Raw genomic sequence first — 22,387 nt, 5'->3', positions numbered from 1 at the left:
TTTAATATTTAAAAAATTGATCGAATCATTTTTGACGTCAATTGATAGTCAATTTCTCTTGATCTATTCCGACTGAACATTAAAATGATGGTAATTTCGAATCACTACTTGGGACAATCAAAAGATGTCATTTTTATTTTTAATGGGAATTTTTATGTAAAAATTATGGCGCTTAGGGATTTTTTTCATATTTTATCAAAAGATTAAAATAAAAAATTAGTTGATAGATCAATTTATTTATCGACTAATAATCAATTGTAATAAATTGTGTTTTGACAATTGTAAGAATTTTTTTTACAATAGTTTTTTTTCCATTATTTTCCAACGAAGGCCTTTGAGTCCAGGAAATAATAATTCTCCGTGGTCGTCAGTAACTTCGTCCCACCCTCGTTCTAAAATATCAACAAATCCCGCTTTTTCAGCGGTTTTTTGTGCCAACAATGAAGAAAACATTGTCGAAGTTACTGGTATATTGTACGCCCTACCAACTTTTTCTCTAAGGCAGAGCAATTTCATAAAAAAAATGTTATTCATATGCATGTGACACACGAGAGCTGTCAAAAGTTTGAAAATTTTTTAAATACCTGGTCAATAAAAGCCGAGTACCTAATCCTAGACGGCTGTAATGAGGATTTATGTCCAACCCAGTGCCGGTTAAAAAATAGTCGACTCCATATCTATTACAAGGATCGACTTCCGCGGCAGCGTTTAGGACAAAATTAATCATTTTTTGGGTTGCTATCATGTTGCTCTGAATGAAAAACGGAAAAATTGTGTTAAATAAATATTCCAATGACTTTTTTGGATGAAAATAAAGAAAAAAGTAGCTAACAGTAATAGGCATCTTTATTTTATTAGAATCTTTATCGATGACTCTCAGTACATTTAATCCTGCAAGTGTAGGTACTCGATTATTATCATTAACTTCAAATGCACCAATTGAAATCCTCTGATTGAGAGCTGCTTTCCAAAATCCACGATTATAAGCTACTGAATCTGGATCATTTACTACATCTGTATAAAACAGTAACTACATAAAGATCGAGTTTAAAATTCATCCATTGAATCAATATTAAATTTATGCTTTTGAATATCAAAATTTTGATAGAATTTTTTTGCCGATGACCACAAAAAAATTTTTTTTTTAAATTCTATAGACAAATTATGAAAAAAATTTTCTATTAATTTATTTTTAATTAGCTTATAAATAACGGAAGGGAAGGGAGGGTGAAACGGGACATTGGGTAAGACGAACCACTTTAAAAATTTGGTAAAAAATTTTTTCTTCAAAAAAATTAATATTTTTTAAGGAATTTTTCATTAGACCCAAGGAATCGGTGGCCACAAAAAAACAGATGGTGAATGTTTCGCTGTATTTAAGTTTTTTGTTTTCAACAAATTTTTTTTTCTCTGCATCTTTATTTACTCATTTACTAGCTCATTTTTCCGATACCCAGTTTGTTTTTTTCTTTTTTTCTTTGTGCGTCTGTAGCCCGACAATAAGGGAATTTTTTTTTTTTTTATAGCAACTGAAAATTTGGGTTAATAACTTCAAATATGAGTCAAAACAAGAATATTCTCTGTATTCAAATCCACAAAAGTCCATTATTTCCGGTTCTGTTTTTCCCGTCCTCGCCCATAAGTCCATTAACTCGGAACTTCCCCTCAATTTTGACCCCCACTACGAGCTACGCTCCCCAACCCGATGCTATACATTTATATGTTCTGGGTATATTTATATATGGGGCATTCCACGCCAAATCGACCACTTTTGACCCCGACCCCTTTCGATTTGGCTGAAAATTTTTTGTCCTTTTATACCCCATTAAAATCATTTTTCAGAAAATTTTCAAATTTTTTTACCCAACCCAAAAAAAGTTATGAATTTTTCAAAAATAAGGCTTTTATTTTATCAAATAGCTATAACTTCTTCAAAAATTGACTAATCGGGACGTTTTTTTTTTCAAAATTTTTGTCATTAAATGTACTTTTCGAAACAAAATACAAAAAAATTTTATGATGATAAACTCTATGAAATTTTCGGCTTTTTTGAAAAAAACCGTGATTTTCTTAAAGTTCGTCATTTTTTATTTTTTTTTTTATTTTCTCAAAAAAAAACTTAATTTAATTCTGCAATTTTTCCCGCCAATCCTAGAGTGGGCCGACTATTCCTTCTATTTTTTTTTATCAATTGAAAAAAAAAATTTTGCCCAGTTAGGCTTATTTTACAAAACATCAGTCTGGAAATTTTTGAGGACTTATAGATGACGTCCGACTTTGAAGAATTGAGACGGAAAAATTTATTGAAAGTGGTAATCCTCGAAAAAATTTGCATTTTTTTCAAAAAAGAAAAATAAATTGAAGATACTTACAAACAATTTTATTGTAACTTTTTTTAAAAACTAGACCTGAAAACAAAGAAAATGAAAAAAAAAATTGCCATTTGTTTTATTTTCGAACAAGTTACAGGCTTCTGAAATAGCGATGGACGTTAGATTTTTTTTTCGACAGCCTGTGACATGGTCAAAAATAAACCAAACGGCAATTTTTTTTTTCATTTTCTTTGTTTTCAGGTCTAGTTTTTAAAAAAAGTTACAATAAAATTGTTTGTAAGTATCTTCAATTTTTTTTTCTTTTTTGAAAAAAATGTAAATTTTTTCGAGGATTACCACTATCAATAAATTTTTCCGTCTCAATTCTTCAAAGTCGGACGTCATCTATAAGTCCTCAAAAATTTCCAGACTGATGTTTTGTAAAATAAGCCAAACTGGGCAAAAATTTTTTTTTCGATTGATAAAAAAAAATAGAAGGAATAGTCGGCCCACTCTAGGATTGGCGGGAAAAATTGCAGAATTAAATGAAGTTTTTTTTGAGAAAATAAAAAAAAAATAAAAAATGACGAACTTTAAGAAAATCACGGTTTTTTTCAAAAAAGCCGAAAATTTCATAGAGTTTATCATCATAAAATTTTTTTGTATTTTGTTTCGAAAAGTACATTTAATGACAAAAATTTTGAAAAAAAAAACGTCCCGATTAGTCAATTTTTGAAGAAGTTATAGCTATTTGATAAAATAAAAGCCTTATTTTTGAAAAATTCATAACTTTTTTTGGGTTGGGTAAAAAAATTTGAAAATTTTCTGAAAAATGATTTTAATGGGGTATAAAAGGAAAAAAAATTTTCAGCCAAATCGAAAGGGGTCGGGGTCAAAAGTGGTCGATTTGGCGTGGAATGCCCCATATACATCATTCATGTGATGTAAGAGCGCATGCGTCATAGTTAACATTTTTGAGGGAAAAAGGGCATCCGTTAACTCAGAAATTCCACGAAATTTCCGCTCCTCCGTAGACTTTGTCCGAGTTAATGGAATTCGACCCTACATTATCTGCATGTGGGATTTCAAAGCACACCTTCGATATTTTATATTTTATGTATATACAATAAACAATGTATGTTATTTAAAACTACACTTACTTAGACTCATTCGCATATTTTCGTACCTCAGAAAATTGGTACATAAATGATCTAAAGCTTCTTCGTATCGATTTTCTGGTATTTCTTGTATAATAAACCGAAGCTTTTTTCCCGCTGAATTAGTGGTTTCAAAAGTATCCCAAATTTTTAGATCACCTTGAGGACGCGACCAAGTCATATTGTCATTCACCTGGTTAACTTTGATACAAAACTAGTGTTAATTTTTTTTTTTTTCACTCCGAATTTTAAATATGACTGCTGACTGCTACCGCAATAACTTTTCGATTACTTGTAATTTTTTGAAACTCAATAATAATTTATTTGGGTTGTAAAAAAAAAAGTCATATGTGTGTTATACATATACGTTCCACTTGACCAAACAGAAAAAAGTGTGATATCTACACGGTGTTTAATTAGAGTTTCCGACTAATTAAATCATCAGTGATGCATTAAATAAAAATTAATCATGAATCTGTTGGTTAATTACAGAATTCGACTTAAAAAAAAACAATCGTAAAATGTGAATTGATCTCGCAATAATACAAGTGTTGCGAAATAATCATCAAATTTATTTCTATTAAAAGTATTTATATTTTAATATTTTATTGCATGATTACGCAGTGTCTTGGAAAAAAAAAAATTTTTTTCTTCCACGTCTTTTTTTTTTTTATAAACGAATAAAAATTATATTCGGACTAAAAGAAGATAAGAATTTGATAAAATTAATCTATAAATAAATTCAGAGATTATTGTTGGACACTTGGACTCTAAATCCGTATGAAAATAATATATATGGTCAAAATATATGATAAATATCAGAAAATATATGTGGCCGAATAAACTATATTTTCTGATAGATTTTTTTTTTACATTAAAATATATATTCTTGTCATATACGAAATCTATATTTTTATCATACATAAAAATATATATTTCTATCATATACGAAAAATATATTCTGATCATATATAAAAACATAGTTTTTGGTGGTATAAAATTTGGTGCGAATATATATATACACTGAATAAAAGATATGCTCAAATATAACAAAGAGAATATATGGTGCCATATATAATATAAATTATATGCTACCATATATTTCATTTCATATAAAAATTTTATATTTTTTGAATATGAAAGGAAATATATCAGTACAATATATTATAAGGTAAATGTAAATGTATATATAGCTTAATATAAAAAACATATAAGTTACATAAATGGAATACATATATTTACCACTGTATATAATTTTATATTAAATCAGCCAAAATCTATATAATTTTTCATAATATACAATATAATATATCATATATATTTTTGTTGCAGAAATATATGATTTTATATATTTTAACCATATATTGTTTTTTCATACGGGTATCAACTCGCATTTCATGATTTTATTCAAAATTAGTGGAAAAATAAAAATATAACTATGGAATGTTTAATGAAAATAAAATTTTTTTTGGAAATGATTGAAAATAAAAAAATCTGGGCATCGGTTGGCCCTGCGGGCCAGCCCCAAAACTTCCCGCTGTTTTCGAGCTCAAGGAGCTTGAAAACATTACAGTGAATATATTTTTAAGCTTTTCTAGCTTAAAAATGTTATTATATGCAATTATTTTTTTACGAGCTTTTCAAGCTCTAACAAGTTACTCTTTTATGCTAGAGTTTGAAAAGTTAAGAATCGAAAATCATTAATAAAGAAGCGGTTTTTAAACTTTTATTCCCGATTATGTTATTTGAATAAATGTATTGAGGCAAAAAACAATGTCAGTGATCAAAATCAAGATTTGAATGAGTTTTGACTTAGGTCAGAGCAATGATATATGAAATATCCGAGATAAATATTAAAAACTGTGTTTTTTTAATTTTTTGCTGATAATATGATTTGAACTAAAGAACAAGTTAGATGAAATTATATGATGATCGAAAGAGACTATGAAGAGGAAGAGTTGGTAGGATTTCAGACACATTTTAGCACATTATATTTTGACTTGTCCGGAAAAAATACCGTTTTATATTATTTTTATAACTTTTCAGCCGATTCAGACGTTTGAAGTAGCAATCGGCGCGTTTTCTTGAATTCTAGAGCTGATATAAATTTGAAATCGATCGGTTCAGCCGTTTCGAAGATATTTGGAAAAACCCGTTTTTTACCATTTTTTCACCAACGATATCTGTTGAACAAATTAACCGATTGAGATGGTTAAAGCGGCGATCGACGCGTTTTATTAAGTTCTAGAGCTAAATAGATTTCGAAATCGATCGTTCGACTTGTTTCTGAGAAATCAATAAAAAACTAAAAAAAAACAATTTTTTTTTTTCGTAATTCGCAAATATTTTCGAGTCTACTCGATCAAATGATCTGAAATTTTCAGGAAAGTTGATGGCCAATAAGCTCTTTCGATTACCGCCTTAACCATCCAAATCGATTATGAAAACTCGATTTTCGAAAATCGGGGTGAAAATAATAACTTCCCGAATTTTTTGAAAATCATCGATTTTCTTGGCGGGAAGTTAAAAAAAATGAATTTTTTTTTTAGAAATTTTTGAGTACTAACTCGATTGCAAATCTCTTTTTTCACTTAGATTAAATATAAACAATTTTTTTATAGTTTTTTTTTCATAGCAACTGGAAATTTGGTTTAATTACTTCAAATGTGAGTCAAAACAAGAATATTCTTTGTATTCAAATGTCTAACAGTCCATTGTTTCCTTAGCAGTTCCATTTTGCCCGGCCTTCCAATATAAGTCCATTAACTCGGATTCCATTATCTCGGAATTTCCCCTCAATCTTGACCCTTACCACGAGCTACGCTGTCTTCCATCCGATGCTATACGTTCATATGTGTACAACATTAATGTAATGTACGAGCACACGCGCATGCGCTGTGGTTTACTTTTTAAGGGAGAAAGGGCATCCGTTAACTCGGAAATTCCACGAAATTTCCGCTCCTCCGTAGACTAATTATGCGAGTTAATGGAATTCGACCCTATCTTATCTATGCAAGATGGGACTCCAAAGTACACCTTCGATACTTCATATTTTATGTATATACAGTTAACAATGTATGTTATTTAAAACTACACTTACTAAGGCTCATTCGCATATCTTCGTACCTCAGATAATTGGTACATAAGTGATCCAAAGCTTCTTCGTATCGATTTTCTGGTATTTCTTGTATAATAAACCGAAACTTTTTTCCCGCTGAATTAGTGGTTTCAAAAGTATCCCAAATTTTTAGATCACCTTGAGGACGCGACCAAGTCATATTATCCGGTTTATTTTCACCTGGTTAACTTTGATACAAAACTAGTGTTAATTTTTTTTTTTTACTCAGAATTTTAAATATGACTGCTGATTACTAGCGCAATAACTTTTCGATTACTTGTAATTTTTTGAAACTCAATAATAATTTACTTGGGTTGTAAAAAAAAAGTCATATATCAATACACACATATATATGTATACGTGTTATATGTATACGTTCCACTTGACCAAACAGAAAAAAGTATGATATCTACACTATGTTTGATTGGAATTTCCGACTAATTAAATCATCAGTGATGCATTAAATAAAAATTAATCATGAATGTGTTGGTTAATTACAGAATTCGATTTGAAAAAAAAACAATCGTAAAATGTGAGTGGGTCTCGCAATACAAGTGTTGCGTAATAATCATCAAGTTTATTTCTATTGAAAGTATTTATAGAAGAGCTATTTTTAATATTTTATTGCATGATTACGCAGTGTCTTGAAAAAGAAAAAAAAAATTACTTCCACGTCTTTTTTTTTTTTTTTATAAACGAATAAAAATTATATTCGGACTAAACAGATAAGAATTTGATAAAATTAATCTATAAATAAATTCAGAGATTATTGTTGGACACTTGGACTTTATACCCGTATGAAAATAATATATATGGTCAAAATATATGATAAATATCAGAAAATATATGTGGCGAATTTAACTGTATTTTAAAAAATATAATATTCATCATATACGAGTCCGTATATGTTTAGCATCTATAAAATATATATGTCAATCATATATAAAAAATATATTTTTATCATATATGAAAATATATATTCTTGTCATATATAAAAACTATATTTTTATCATACATAAAAATATATATTTCTATCATATACGAAAAATATATTCTGATCATATATAAAAACATATATTTATATTATGTATGAAAAAAAAAAACTTTCTTATTCGTATGACCAACTCCAATTGAATTAGATCTAAATTTTAATATACTCTTTAAATTGCAGTTAAAATTTAAAAAATTAGTTAATTTGGTGCGAATAGATATACCCATATACATATACACATACTGAATAAAATATATGCTTAAATATAACAGAGAATATATGGTGCCATATATAATATAAATTATATGCTACCATATACTTCATTTCATATAAAAATTTTATATTTTTTGAATATAAGGAAATAGGGGAGGGGGGCAAAAGGGGGTACCTATGGAAATACTGAGTTTTCGAGGACTAAAATACGCAAAATCTTTTTGTTTTTAGTGACATTCGAGGTAAATAGACAAAATTTTTAGCTGCCGTTAAAAAATAAAATTTTTATTTTTGGCGGGCAAAACGGGGTACCCTTAAAAAAAGTTGAAAAAAAAAAATTTCTGAAAATTGATCAAATTATATTACTTGAATCTTTTATATGTAATATACATAAAGAAAAATTACATTTCACATCATTGGTGGACACAAAGGCAAAAAATAAAATTTTTGTGGGGCAGAGAGGCCTCCCTCCAAAAAATGATATTTTTTTTTTTTTTTTTTAAATTGTTTTCATTATTAAGAATGTATTTCTTTCTCTTGACAACTATTTTTGGTTTTATAATACTCAAAAAAAATTTTTTTAAGTGTAATAAATCGTTTCCCCTCGATTAGCTTAATTACTAATTGCTATTTAATAAAAAAAAAACAATTCTGTATTTCTTATTTGTCATTATTTTGAACCCAAAAAACGTGTTTTTTGATTTTTTAGATTGCAGATTATTTTGCATTATTTAAAATATTTTATCAATAAAACAATAAAATATTATTTTCGAATATTTTTAGTGGCCAAATTTGCCCCAGCTATAACAAATCAGCCGAAAAATGGATTAATGTATTATATTTTATTTAATTTGACGATAAAAATATAAAAGAATCATTTTTTCAAAATTTTCGGCTGGTCCATTTTGCCCTAGGTGTTATGGGTAAGGCTAAAAATGCGGAATTATATCAAATTTTCTTTAATTTAACGATAAAAATTTGAAAGAATCATTTTTTCAGGATTTTCGGCTGGTCCATTTTGCCCCAGGTGTCATGCGTAGGGCTAAAAGTGCGCAAATATATCGGATTTATACTAATTAGACGAAAAAAAAAAATTTTTTTTTTTCATAAAATTTTGAGGGTACCCCGTTTTGCCCACCCTACCCCGTTTTGCCCCCCCTTCCCCTATATCAGTACAATATATTATAAGGTAAATGTAAATGTATATATAGCTTAATATAAAAAAACATATACGTTACATATATGGAATACATATATTTACTACTGTATATAATATTATATTAAATCAGCCAAAATCTGTATATAATTTTTCATAATATACAATATAATATGTCATATATATTTTTGTTGCAGACATATATGATTTTATGTATTTTAACCATATATTGTTTTTTCATACGGGTATCAACTCGCATTTCATGATTTTTTTCAAAATTAGTGAAAATATAAAAATATAACTATGGAATGTTTAATGAAAATAAAAAATTTTTTTGGACATGATTGAAAATAAAAAAATATAAATGCAAACGAGATTATTGCAGAAATTGGCAATCTACAAACGTAAAAGGTATTACAATTTAGTTCGACACTGTCAAAGTCAATCTATCTTTAATTTATTTTCATCCGAACGTAAATTTAACTGAGAATACACTCGTGTCGTGGTACAAATTGAGTCATCGATTCGACCTCTTCATTACCATTTACCCTAGTAGTACACTACTATTATTCTATTTAGCATTACAACCCAATAATAATGCATTCCTATCATTACTTAAATTAGTCTCAACTACGAACTCACCAATATTTTATATTATTTTTATCCACAAAAATTACATGCACTGTAAAAAGTCGGGAGTGAATTAGGAGTAATTATAGATTTTATTTAAATCCGCATTCACTCCGATTTGGAATTTTTATACTAAATAATATATTTAATATCACTCTGAACAGGGTTTCAATATCAAAATAAGCTCCCCCTCGGAGTGAATTTTACTCCAAAGGCAATGACTCTAAAGTTAGCAGACAATTAAAAATTTTCAAATTTTTTTCAACAAATTGTTTACAGGAAAAAAAAAAAACCAAAAATATGCACATGTAGAAAATTTAAAAAACTGTAAGTGCAATTTTTTCAAATATTTTTTTTTAATAATTTATCGCTTTGACAAAAAATCCAAAAATTCTTAGACGTTGGCTCACTTCAGTATCATCCAAGGGTATTAAATAAATACACAATAATCGGCTTCGTATTTACTCCGGATTTAATCCGCGTTCACTTCGCAAATTTTCTACAGTGAACTGTAAAAAATCAGGAGTAAATCCGGAGTGATTACGGATTTTTATTCAATCCGAATTCACTCCATCGCTCAGTGTCTAAAAAAAAATCACTCTGTATACGGGGTAAATGAGGAGTTTGTTTTCCCAGCGATGATTTTGGAGTGAACTGGATTTTATTTAAATCCACATTCACTCCAAACCAGAATTAAAATATAAAAATAAACTCCCCATATAAAAAAAATTTTCGTTCATAATGAATTTAGATCTGAATTTCATGACGAAGCTCAGAACGTGACACAAATATGACTTTTATCATAAATTTACTCCAACTTTTCGTCTAGTAAATCAGTATCAATTATAAAATTAATTTATTACGTCTTTGAATTGGACTTGAGATGACTTCGATAGAAACTTGACTGAATTTTTACTGAATTACCTTTTGTCAAATTTACCGATTCAAAAATCACCAATAAACTTCTTCTATCAAGTACTTGATTTACGTAAATCAGTTTCAAATTCAAAATTAATTTAGTGAATGGACTTCGGATCACTTGGATTTAAATTTTACTGAGATTTTGATCATAATTTTGACGTGATTAAAGTTCTTGATACAAATTAATGATGAAAGTCATATTTGTGTCACGATCTGAGTTTCGAGATAAAATTTATATCTAAATTCATTATGAACAATAATTTTTTTACACAGGTCCCCTTGGGAGTGAATTTCATCTGCTGCGCATTCACTCCGGATTTATTCTGCGTTCACTCCGCAAATTTTTTGCAGTGTACATATTTTTTATAAAATTATTTCTTTGTAAATTACTTCAAAAACTAAATTAAAATTACATATATGTATACATATATATATACATTTTTTATGTGGGAAAATAGTAACAAGGGTTTGAGATACGTATCAACATAACAGTTAACAAAAAATATTTAATTACAACGTCTATCTGAAACGTACTCGACGTACTCAATGTTCACTTGATATGAGTTTGAGACATTGTATTTAGTGTGGATCAGTGAAGTGATACGATTGTCCTTCATGAATTGTAGTAGTTCACTGAGCAGAGCCAGCTGCGCTAGAAGATAACGCACGTCACCTACAAAGCGATGTCCTTTAGCTGAGCTCCCACATATGCTTGTTCATACTCCAATCATCTAAGATTTACTTCAATATTACCCATTTTATTTTATAAATTTCATCTCCATAACTCTTTTCATATATTTTTTATCTTCCACATCTTTAATAGGAAACGATAAGGGTGTGCTTTTTTTTTTTTAAATATTCGTTTAGGTTTAATTAAAGTTTTCGATGACGTAGTGGCCATTTTTACGCATAATTTAGTAAAATTTTTAAATTTTATTAAAATATTCTCTCGAAAAATTAAGTCTACTTATGTGGAAAAATATATATCATATATTATAAATACGTGTGTAAAAAAAAATATATGTTTAATAAATTTTGCTTATATGTTCACATATATGGCGACATATATATGAATATATTCGCGTCAAAAAACAATATGTTATATATTATATATACATTAGGGTGCTTCATTTGAAACGAACATTTTTTTTTTTTAGCAGACATAAGAAAATTTTGTCATTTATGTTGAGAGAAAAATTCCCGGAAAATTTCAATTTTAAGTACTTCCTCTCGAGCATTAAAGTTTTCCCATTTAAAAAGCATGTAAATCGAATAACTTTTTTTTAAAATTACTATAACTTAGCCTGATTTTAAGCTATCGTGTTGAAACCAGTTTTTATTTGTAGAGTATTTGTTGCTTTTTAAAAGTGTATAAAACGGTTTTGGTCTAACTCGATTCATGTCGATTGTATCATCTCTAAAAGTCAATTTTTCACTTTTTTTTTTTATTTTTGTTAATAGTGAAGAAACGGCTCATCTTACAAAAAATATGCATAGGACCAATCTTTTAGAAAATTTTGTCTTCTACAAAATTGCTAATGAGACTTATATTGCTAAAGTGCACTGTTCATGAGATACATGCATTTTAACATTTTACAGTAAAAAAGATTAGTACTATAGTAAGCTTGCAATTTTTTTTATTGTAAAATGTTAAAATGCATGTATCTCATGAACAGTGTACTTTAGCAATATAAGTGTTCAAAGCAATTTTGTAGAGGATAAAATTTCCTAAAAGATTGGTCCTATGCATATTTTTTGTAAGATGAGCCGTTTCTTCACTATTAACAAAAATAAATAAAAAAAGTGAAAAATTGACTTTCGGAGCTGATACAATCGACATGGATCGAGTTAGACCAAAACCGTTTTACACACTTTTAAAAAGCAACAAATACTCTACAAATAAAAACTGGTTCCAAAACGATAGCTTAAAATCGGGCTAAGTTATAGTAATTTAAAAAAAAAGTTGTTCGATTTACATGCTTTTTAAATGGGAAAACTTTGATGCTCGAGAGGAAATACTTAAAATCAAAATTAAGAGCTGAAATTTTCAGGGAATTTTTCTCTCAACATAAACAACAAAATTTTCTTGTGTCCGCTAAAAAAATGTTCGTTTCAAATGAAGCACCCTAATATACATATATATAAGACAGAAAAATTTAATAATTTTTTTTTTATAAAAAATTACCGACTAGAATAAAAAAGGAAACGGGGTAAATTGACCTCCTAAAAAATATCAGTGAAATTTTTTCTCTTCCCCTACTTTTTTTTTAAGGCTTCTAATCATTATGAGATTTCAATATGACCCAGCCAAAAATTAAAAAATTTTGATTATTTATATATTTATAATTTTATTTTGCTTTAGTTGTCACCCAAGTATTTGATAACAATATGATCCATTAATTAAAAAAATGAAATGGGGGTAAAATGAGCCCTTTTAAAAAAAATTAACGCACTAATAATAGAAATAAAATTAATTCAAGTTACTTATAGTTAAATAAAACTTTTTTACACCCACGAGAAAATAAAAATATATAACCCGTGTAAGTGGAGTGTAAAAGTAATCATTTGAATCCAGAAAGCAATCATGGACTTCTTTATCACCAATTTCTTGTTTCGCACTTGGGTTAACTTTTTTCCAATATATAATCCACTCTTGCGCACAGCATCTGGTAAAGTTATACGATATTTGTTGAGAGCGACTAAAAGAGTCACAGTGTACCATCAACCACATCGGTAACCACCATGGCGAACCATAATGACCATTTTAAAAAACCCGTCGATTCTGCTAAAAAAGAATTAATGACAATAATTAAAAAAATTGACGGTCTTAAATTAACAACGCGGGCTGTTAAATCCTGGAATATTTACAGACAATTACGGGGTACTGTGACACAGTTTCATGTTAAACGTAAACACGTTGGATTTATTTTTTTTTTATCGTGGGTTTTTTATTATTTTGTTAAAAATTACATCAATGGTATTCAGTACGAAAAGGTAAAATTTTTGTTTATAATAATTATAGGGATTGCAATTAATTATTTTTTTTTTTATTTGAGTCAGTGTCTAATTGAACCACCGGATTTATTTCAAAAAATTTTCCGTCCCGCGGAAGATTGTTCCATGTGTCAGAATATTCAACAGGTTGAAAAACTCGCAAATATTGATCCTGATTACTTCGAACAACGGTAATGTAATTATTATTATTCTTATTTTTTTTTTTTAATTGAGTGACAAAAAAAAAATAAAAGATCAAATTTTTTTAGAAAATTCAATAATTTAAAAATTCAAAAAATTTTGGATTTAAATTAAACAGAAAAAAAGTATTTCTTGGCGCGAAAAATTTTTACTTGACCCAAGAAATTTAATGACAGTAAAATTAGCAGACATTTTAAATTTAAATAAATTTTTTTAAATAGATAAATAATTAAAAAAATATATTTCTAAAAAAATGCACACGTAGAAAATTTAGTAAACTATATGTGCAATTTTTCAAAATATTTTTTTTAATATTTATTGTTTTGTTAAAAAGAATCAAAATGTTGTTAAATTTCTGCTAACTTTATTGTCATAGAAATTTATTGCATTATAAATTGAAAAAAAAATTTCTTGGGGCGAAATAAAATTTTCTTGTGTCAAAAAATATTTTCTAGTCCTAAGAAAATTTTTGTCTACAATTCATAAAGCGAAACATTTTTTGCTTCGAGAAATCGTTTATTTCTGTGTAATAAACGAAATAATAAATGTAAGTAATTATTTTTAAAAGTAGTTATGCGTATTCGGGAGAGCCAGTGGTGATAACGGACGCAACTGTTGATTGGTCAGCATCAAAGTTATTTTCATTTTCATTTTTTAAATCGTTGTATCATGGCCGTGAGGCGAATTGCCAATTTTTTCCATATAAGACTGGATTCAGAAGTCTGCAAGATGTTTTCAATATGAGTGAAGATAGAATTTCTTTAAAACCTGGCTCTGAACCCTGGTACGTTGGTTGGTAAGTATTTTTTTTTTTAATTATTATGAAGTATGATCTGTAAGATTTAAAATTTAATTGAGAAACCAAAAGAATTCATTTTGAAAATTTAAAAAATAAAAAATTTCGATAATCAAACGTCAAAAGTCATAAATAGACTGAATTTAAAAAAATAATAGTAGAAAATGGAATCGTGAGAATCCGGGGTAAAATGAGACACCATTTTTCTCTCAAAATTTTTATTTAAATTTCAAATTGGAAGGGAAAGGGCAAGTTGATCAACTATAATTTTATGAATTTAGAATTTTTTTTCACATTCGTGTCCCATTTTACCTCAGATGTAGTTTTTCTAGTTCCCAATAAAATAATCTTGATTACAAAAACTTGAAAAAAAAATTTTTTTTAAACAATTCTAAATTTCCCGCGCTGTCTCGGGTGATCAACTTACCCCACTATCAACTAAAAATTTTAAAACAAAATTTGTGTTTAAAAAACGGTTTCTCATTTTACCCCGGACACTTAGCAAAATTTTGTGTCTAATTTATCCGAATTTTTTAAGTTTATTGATAAATTTCTTATATATTTAATAAAAAAAAACTGAATAATTTTTTAAAAAACAGGAGTAACTGCGATGAAAAAATCGGCTCGATTTTACGACAACACTACAGTAGACCTTATTTCCTACCTACAACAGCAGAAAGTGAAAAAACAGATTGGATTTTTATGGGAAGTCCCGGATATGGTGCTCCGATGCACGTGAGTGTAAACTATCCCTCCCCTCTATCATATAATATACTTTAACAATAGAATACTCATTTAAAAACCCAAATGTCAATCCCCATATCCAACACCCGGTACTTAAAATTAACCATTTCATAAATTATTATTATTATCATTTAATTTTTTCAAGGTCGATGACGTCGATCATCCCTCATGGCAAGCGCAGTTAAAGGGATCGAAACTCTGGATTCTTGAGCCTCCCCGCGAATGTTATTACTCATGTAAAAAATTACAAGTCGTCGTTGAACCTGGAGAAATAAGTGAGTTTATATTAAATATATAAATTATCATATTAATATTTAAATTTAAAAAAAAATTATTATCTATTGCAGTAATACTGGATACAAATCGCTGGTATCACCAAACAAAAATAATTTCCACAGACCTCAGCATAACAATAGGTGCCGAGTATGATTAAAATCCTGTTCACAATAAAAAAAAATTTATTATTATCATTATTTTTAACTTATCTATTTTTAATTTTAATGACCCGCATTCATTCACGCAATCTTTAAAAAAGAAAAAAAACCAACGAAAAAAAAATATATGTGAATACACAGTTAGAAATTTAGTGTATTTGTGTTAAAAAATTATTTGGTTAAATTGTTTATGTTGATTTACAAACAGGAATCTGTTAATTAAACACGGAAAAAAGAGCAGTTGAAAAATTACAATTTCTACAGTAAAAAAAAGGCCTTCCGGGCAAAAATCTTTAAACATTAAAGCTTAAACTGTAATTTTAGAAATTTTTCATAGTAATAAAATTAATACAATTTTAAGCAGCAAATTTTACAGTTTAAATCGACAATATCGAGTTTGAAACTGTAATATTTGTTATTTCTGTTAAATTTACTGATAAAAAATGTAATTTTTACAGTTTTAGACTCGGGGCGCTTTACTACTATACAAAACTATAATTTTTCAACTGCTCTTTTTTCCGTGAACACAAACCGTTTGTGTTATTTTACTTTAACTGATTTTTTATGTTAAATGATTAGAAAATCTGTAATGTAACAAATTTCTGGTCATTCGAAAATTAACACAAAATTTGTGTTTTTTAGCTAAACACTCCCGCGCTTTTTTTCATTACTATAACCAAGCAAAGCATTTTAGCAGCATTGTCTGCAAGGAAACTTGGATTATAATTGACTTACAATTAAATATAATCATAGATAACTTGAATATTTTTATCATCAGGTTCAATGATTTTTTATTCTAATTTTACGAGAGGACAATTTGTAGCTCCGTTTTTTATAAAAATAACAGAAAATCGAAATAATTGTTTGGTAAATTGACATAAGTTGTACTACAGGCTGGCCACAAAGAAATGATTTCAAAATTCCCTGATATTTCCCGGTTTTTCAGTAAAGTTTTTCACATTTTTCCCTGATTTAGAAATTTTATTCGTATCATTTAGATATTCAAAGTTTTTATTATATTTTCATTTTTAATAATTAAATTTGATAATTAAATCATGCGAGAAACCATAAAAAATGCCAATAAAATTAATTAATATTGCCTACTTTTGAGTATTCGATGTTAAAAATGTATAAGTTAAAATATTTAATAAGAAGTTTTATGATTTAAATAAATTCAATATACACTGGTTACAAAAATTAAGGGATATTAAAAAAATTTTAAATTTTTTAGTAATTTTCAACAGTTTGTAACTCAAAGGGAAATGGTCGTACAATAAAAACAAAAAGTCAAACTGTAGCTTCAAGTGTCTAGTTTTCTGATCTGGGTCTTTAAATTTTTTTATTATGCGCGGTTACGGAGCAATCAAAAATCAATCATAATTATCGAAAAAAATTTATTGAAGCTCGAAGACCGTTTTTAAGACGACCAAAAATTTGGTAAATTTCTTTTTCGATAGTTTTCTTAGGATTACTCCGGAACCGCACATAATAAAAAAATCTACAGACCAGATCAGAAAACTAGACATTTGAAGCTACATTTTGCCTTTTTTGTTTTTGTCGAATGACCATTTTCCTTCGAGCTACAACCTGTTGAAAATCACTTTGAAATTTGAAATTTTTTTAATATCCCTTAATTTTTATAACTAGTGTATAATTTAAAATTTTTTAAATTTTGAACTGTTACAATTTAATTCCCAGATACTTTTCGAAATTCCCTGAAATTTCCATGATATTTCCCAGTTGCATTAAATTCCCTGAGAATTCCCGATATTCCCGGTTTTCCCGGTTCGTGGCCACCCTGTACCAAGGGTAGATCAGTATACTTGAGTTGGTTAGGTCATGTGCTTATATTTATTAGTTAATTTTAACACGAAAAGTCTGTTAAATTTACAAAAAATTTGTGTTAAAGACCAACACAAACTTTATGTGTTAAATTAACTTTAGAATTTGTGTAGACCCTTTGCCCCACAAGATTTGTGTTTAATTTAACACTAAATTTCTTACTATGCATATGGATATATATATAAATTGTAAATTTAAATGACAATGATAATAAATGATAAATTTTATTTTAAAAATGAATTTTCATTTTATTAATAATAATAATATTCATATAGAATATAATATTTCTTGAGAACAGGAAGGATCGTCTATCTATTGGCAATGACGCGTATGTCCGAACGTCCCTAATTATGTCACGTGCCTAACGTGTATGTATAGTGTATAATATAAAGCAAGAGGCCAGAAGGGCACCGACAAGGATATTGAGGTGACAGAGGGAAGAATATATACATACATATATATATACATATATGTGGTTCACCCGGCTTCGATATCTAAACCCTACATATACATATACACATACATATATTTAGTTAGTATATAATAGTATATACATATATGTTAACTCTACATATATTTACACCTACATCTATATGTTGTAAATATATACAGTGTCAAAGACACATATATATATACGGGCGGATCTTGGATACCATGAAGAGGAAACGGTTCCATGGCACGGGCCCCTCACGCAGATGGTCCTTTCCCCTGACACCTGGCGGCAGGTGAGCTCCCAGGGAGTTATATTGCCCCTACGTCTTCTTAACTCCCTAAAAAAGTTCCGTTCATTTCTTCGTGTCTCTTTCCTTACCATGTGGTCATGTGTTCAATCATATGTTCAATAATGCATGTATACATATATATATATTTTACCTGGTGTGTTTGCTGTGGTATTTAATAAAAGCGACGTCAATTAGGACTTTAAATAATCCAATTTACGTCTACTTAATCCTTTCTTTATTTATTATTTCTGAGTACTTGCATTTAAGTTCTAGATCAAGATATGTTTTTTTATATATTTTTTTTTTTGGGTAACATGTCTGGTGTTGAAGCGTTTTATTTTGTGAATGGTTTATTTTTATTTTTATTGATTTTATTATGGGATTTAGATCGAGCCATGGCGGGATAGAGACCTATTTTGAAACCACGTGCTAAGACATAATTATGGATATTGATTTTACCGAGCAGTTGAGTTGGCTGGGGGTATAGTTATAATATGTGTCTATATATGTACACATGCACTTTGTGCATTATGCATTCTGTTTAAAATATTAAATAATTATATTATATTTTTATATTTTATCAAGTAGGGGACGAAGCAAATGGAAGTAAAATATTTTTTCTCACCTCCGGGCGGAAAGTGCAACTTTCGTCCCGCTGTGCAAAACGAAGTTGCCGCTTTCCGCCTCCGTCGAGGAGAAAAATAGTATACACTCCTCGGGAAGTAAATAAGAAAGCCTCAGATCACATGTTTGTTGACCTCGGCTTCGCCTCGGCCAACAATTACATGCGATCTGAGACATTTCTTACTTTACTTCCCTAGGTGTGTAATATACTATTGTTCGAATTTTTTTTTAAATTATTATTTTTTTTTTTCATTGCGTCATATATTAAAATATTAATTTTTTCTGTTTGATTTAGATGAAAAAATAATTTACAAATTTTGACGTAACTTCAATAAATTTTTATTAAAAAAAATAATGAGTGAGAAATTATTTTGAAAATAAAATACGTATAATAATTTTTGGAATTTTTTTAAGACAGTAAATTATAAAAAAAAAATATTTTGAAAAATTGCACATAGTTTTTTTAATTCTCTACACGTGCATTTTTTTTTTTTGTATTTGAGTGAATGAAAAAAATCCAAAAACTTCGGGATCATAAATAAATTATGATCCTGAAATTGACAGACAATCAACAATTTTCGGATTTTTTTTTACCAAATAAATTACAAAAAAAAAAAAAACTAAAAATATGCACGAATAGAAAATTTAAAAAACTACAGGTGCAATTTTTTAAAATATTTTTTTTTTTAATAATTTATCATTTTAAAAAATATCCAAAAATTATTAGATGCCGGCTAATTTGATTTTCGCAATAAATTTTATTGAAAAAAATAAATTTGTTATTTTAAATTTTCAAAATGTAAAATTTTTTATCCATCGTATATTTAAATAATTTTTTTTTAAAGTAAAATGAGTCGGCTTTAAATATTAACTAAAATAAATAATAAAAATAATAAATATCGATTTTTAATTATCAAATTTAAATAATTAAATTCCAGTATCAAAAGAGATTAAATATGACACCCAATGAAATTAAATAATCTAATAATCATATCGTTTAGCGAATTAATATGAATTAATTATCAACTTGAGAAAATAGTTGAAACTTTTATATAATTATTTAAACACTAACTTTTACTCAAACAAAATTAATATAAAATATACTAGGTAGTAATAGTAACTAGGATAAAGTATTAAAATTAAATCGTATTGTAATATCTCATTATCATAAGTTGAATAAAATGTAATGAATTATGAAAGAGCAAAAAAAAATTACATTCGCTTTATATTAAATGTATAGAGAACATATATACAGAAACCAGTACATTATATTCATATTTTTAAAGCTTTTACACTTACAGTACATCATATGTGTATGCAGTATGTAATAATATATATACAAATATATATGTAATGTGGATTTGTATGTACGCGCATATCGTCTCGACGCGTCGTCATGCGCACATTTAATTCATCTTACATATATATACAACTTACATACATACATACATATATATAAATATATGTGGTAGTATATGTCCGTCGTAAGTAGTAAGTACATACATATCGGTCGTACTATCGATTATTTTGCTCATATTAAATTTTCCCCTATTTTATGTTTCACCCCCCCTTCACTCCTCAATATTTTACCCAAAGTATAGAACGATATATCGATGCTACATCATCATATCAACTTTAAAAACCTACACATTTATTTTATAAATATTTTTTTTTTATATTAATTTTAATTACTCATTAAATGTCTGAATATTATCAGCCACTAGTAAAAATATGACATATATATGATATTTAGTCGTGGTACCCAGTTACGAATTGAAAAAAAATTTTTTTTTTTTAAATCATTTTTCTATTTTTTTTTTTTTTTTCCAGTCTAGAATTTTTCATTCGGTTCAAATTAACGCGCAAATATTTATTTTAAATGACATGAGTATTTTGCTGGAGTATTTTTATCTTTTGCCGCGGGAATATTTGAAAATCAAAAAAAAATATGAGTGATTTATTTATACTGATAATTTTATATAAAATTTTGTCTAAATAATAAAATATAAAATATTATTTTGAGAAAGGGGTTCTGTAAGTATACAGTCGCTCCTGATTCAGCCCCTAGTTTCATATAAATTTCCACCCCTCGTGTCCACCCCACCACCTTGTCCCTCCAACCCCCTGTATATTGAGTTCGTTACAGATCCCCGTTGCAAGATCGCCATCCCTACCTCCCCTGTACTTACCAACCCCCCTCGCCCTTACTCATACTCTCTCTTTCTACCAACGTCATCGCAACGTCGGCACGATTTGCGCAACTCCGTCATATCATGATACCAGATACGCGTCAACTTAAAAAATTTATCACCCGAATTTCTACTAAATAAATAAAATATATCAAACATCCCTCAATTACTCGACAATTTTCCCTCAAAAATCGGCCAGTATTTTTTCAAATATTTTTCAAAAAAAATTTAAATCGACGTAATAAAATTGCCGGGAAAAATTTAGTTTTACTTTGAACACGGGCGCGTGCGCTCGTTGATTGCGCCACGCACAGACAACGGAAGGAAGACAGAAGAATAACGCACACTATCTTGTACACATACATTATATATATATATATATATACATATATATAAATATATATACAAGTAATAGGCAAAATGGATAGAGGGGTGTAAAGCGTCGCGCGTGCAGAGAAGAGAGTAAGACTTGGCGCAGGGTAAATTCCTTTTCGCGCTATACGGATTCGTCTTCTCTTCATTTTCATAGTGACCGTGAATCTCTCAATTTAAAAAAAAATAAAACTGTGTTTAATTGTGTTTAATATCCATAAAAAAACGTGTAATCCCTAATTTATTGAATCGTCATCCCTATAAGTATTTATCAATAACAATAATAAATAACGGCTGGACCGTATCCTTAATTGTCGCGGTATTGGAAGTGACGCAGCGCCAAGCAGCCATTGATTTTATTTATTGACGCTTCGAGTTCATACTTCGCGTATAGTATTCCATTACTCGGTACTTTAAACCCATTGATTTGCTCATTCCGTCGACAAGTCAGTTACCGTCAACCCTCTCGCTGTGACTATATATATATATAAATATATACACATATATACTTATATTTTTTTCATTTAACAAGTGATTCATTTTACTCACCCGCGGACTGTGAATTTAATTAACAATTGATAATTATTATTGATAATATAAATATATATATTTATATATATAATAAATATGAGTGGATATTATTATTGATTAATTGATATAAGGGATGAAAGTCTTAGTAGTTGGCAGCGCTACAATGTCAATAATGGCGACGTGACGTGAGTGCTCGCGACTTCATTGATTCTTCATTGACGTTCGATTATTATCGTAAGCCGGTTAAATCCACGTGGTATTTAAATATAAATAATTTGCTTATAAATTATCTTTCATTTTTTTAAATTTACTGGTCAAGTAAACAGACGATTCCGCGGTTTGCTAAAGAGTTTTTGTGGAAAGTAACAGTTGATTTTTTGACAAGTGAAAAAATTAATTGTCGGTAATTTTAGTGATTAAAAAAATGATTATAATGACAG

General features: G+C 28.2%; 2 protein-coding genes across 3 annotated transcripts; one reads left to right on the top strand and one right to left on the bottom strand.

The window, feature by feature from the left end:
* Nucleotides 1-227: 227 nt before the first annotated feature.
* On the bottom strand, nt 228-6,997 carry LOC130671456 (uncharacterized). 2 transcript variants are annotated; one of them, XM_057475356.1, is made up of 4 exons: nt 6,570-6,997; nt 833-1,014; nt 585-751; nt 228-496 (listed from the first exon to the last, which is right to left on the bottom strand). In XM_057475356.1, exons 1-4 carry the CDS (start codon nt 6,745-6,747, stop codon nt 295-297), a joined length of 729 nt encoding a protein of 242 aa, XP_057331339.1. In that variant the 5' UTR covers nt 6,748-6,997; the 3' UTR covers nt 228-294. The 2 variants fall into 2 exon arrangements, with proteins under 2 accessions (XP_057331339.1, XP_057331338.1); XM_057475355.1 differs by lacking the exon at nt 6,570-6,997 and adding an exon at nt 3,473-3,796.
* Nucleotides 6,998-13,030: 6,033 nt separating this feature from the next.
* LOC130671050 (uncharacterized) lies at nt 13,031-17,675 on the top strand. Its single transcript, XM_057474735.1, has 6 exons — nt 13,031-13,492; nt 13,559-13,683; nt 14,265-14,489; nt 15,089-15,224; nt 15,379-15,508; nt 15,581-17,675. Exons 1-6 carry the CDS (start codon nt 13,241-13,243, stop codon nt 15,664-15,666), a joined length of 954 nt encoding a protein of 317 aa, XP_057330718.1. The 5' UTR covers nt 13,031-13,240; the 3' UTR covers nt 15,667-17,675.
* The last annotated feature ends 4,712 nt before the right edge of the window (nt 17,676-22,387 follow it).

Source organism: Microplitis mediator, chromosome 7 (assembly GCF_029852145.1).
Source record: "Microplitis mediator isolate UGA2020A chromosome 7, iyMicMedi2.1, whole genome shotgun sequence".
NCBI classification, from domain to species: Eukaryota; Metazoa; Arthropoda; class Insecta; order Hymenoptera; family Braconidae; genus Microplitis; species Microplitis mediator.
This window is presented reverse-complemented; position numbering and strand designations above follow the sequence as displayed.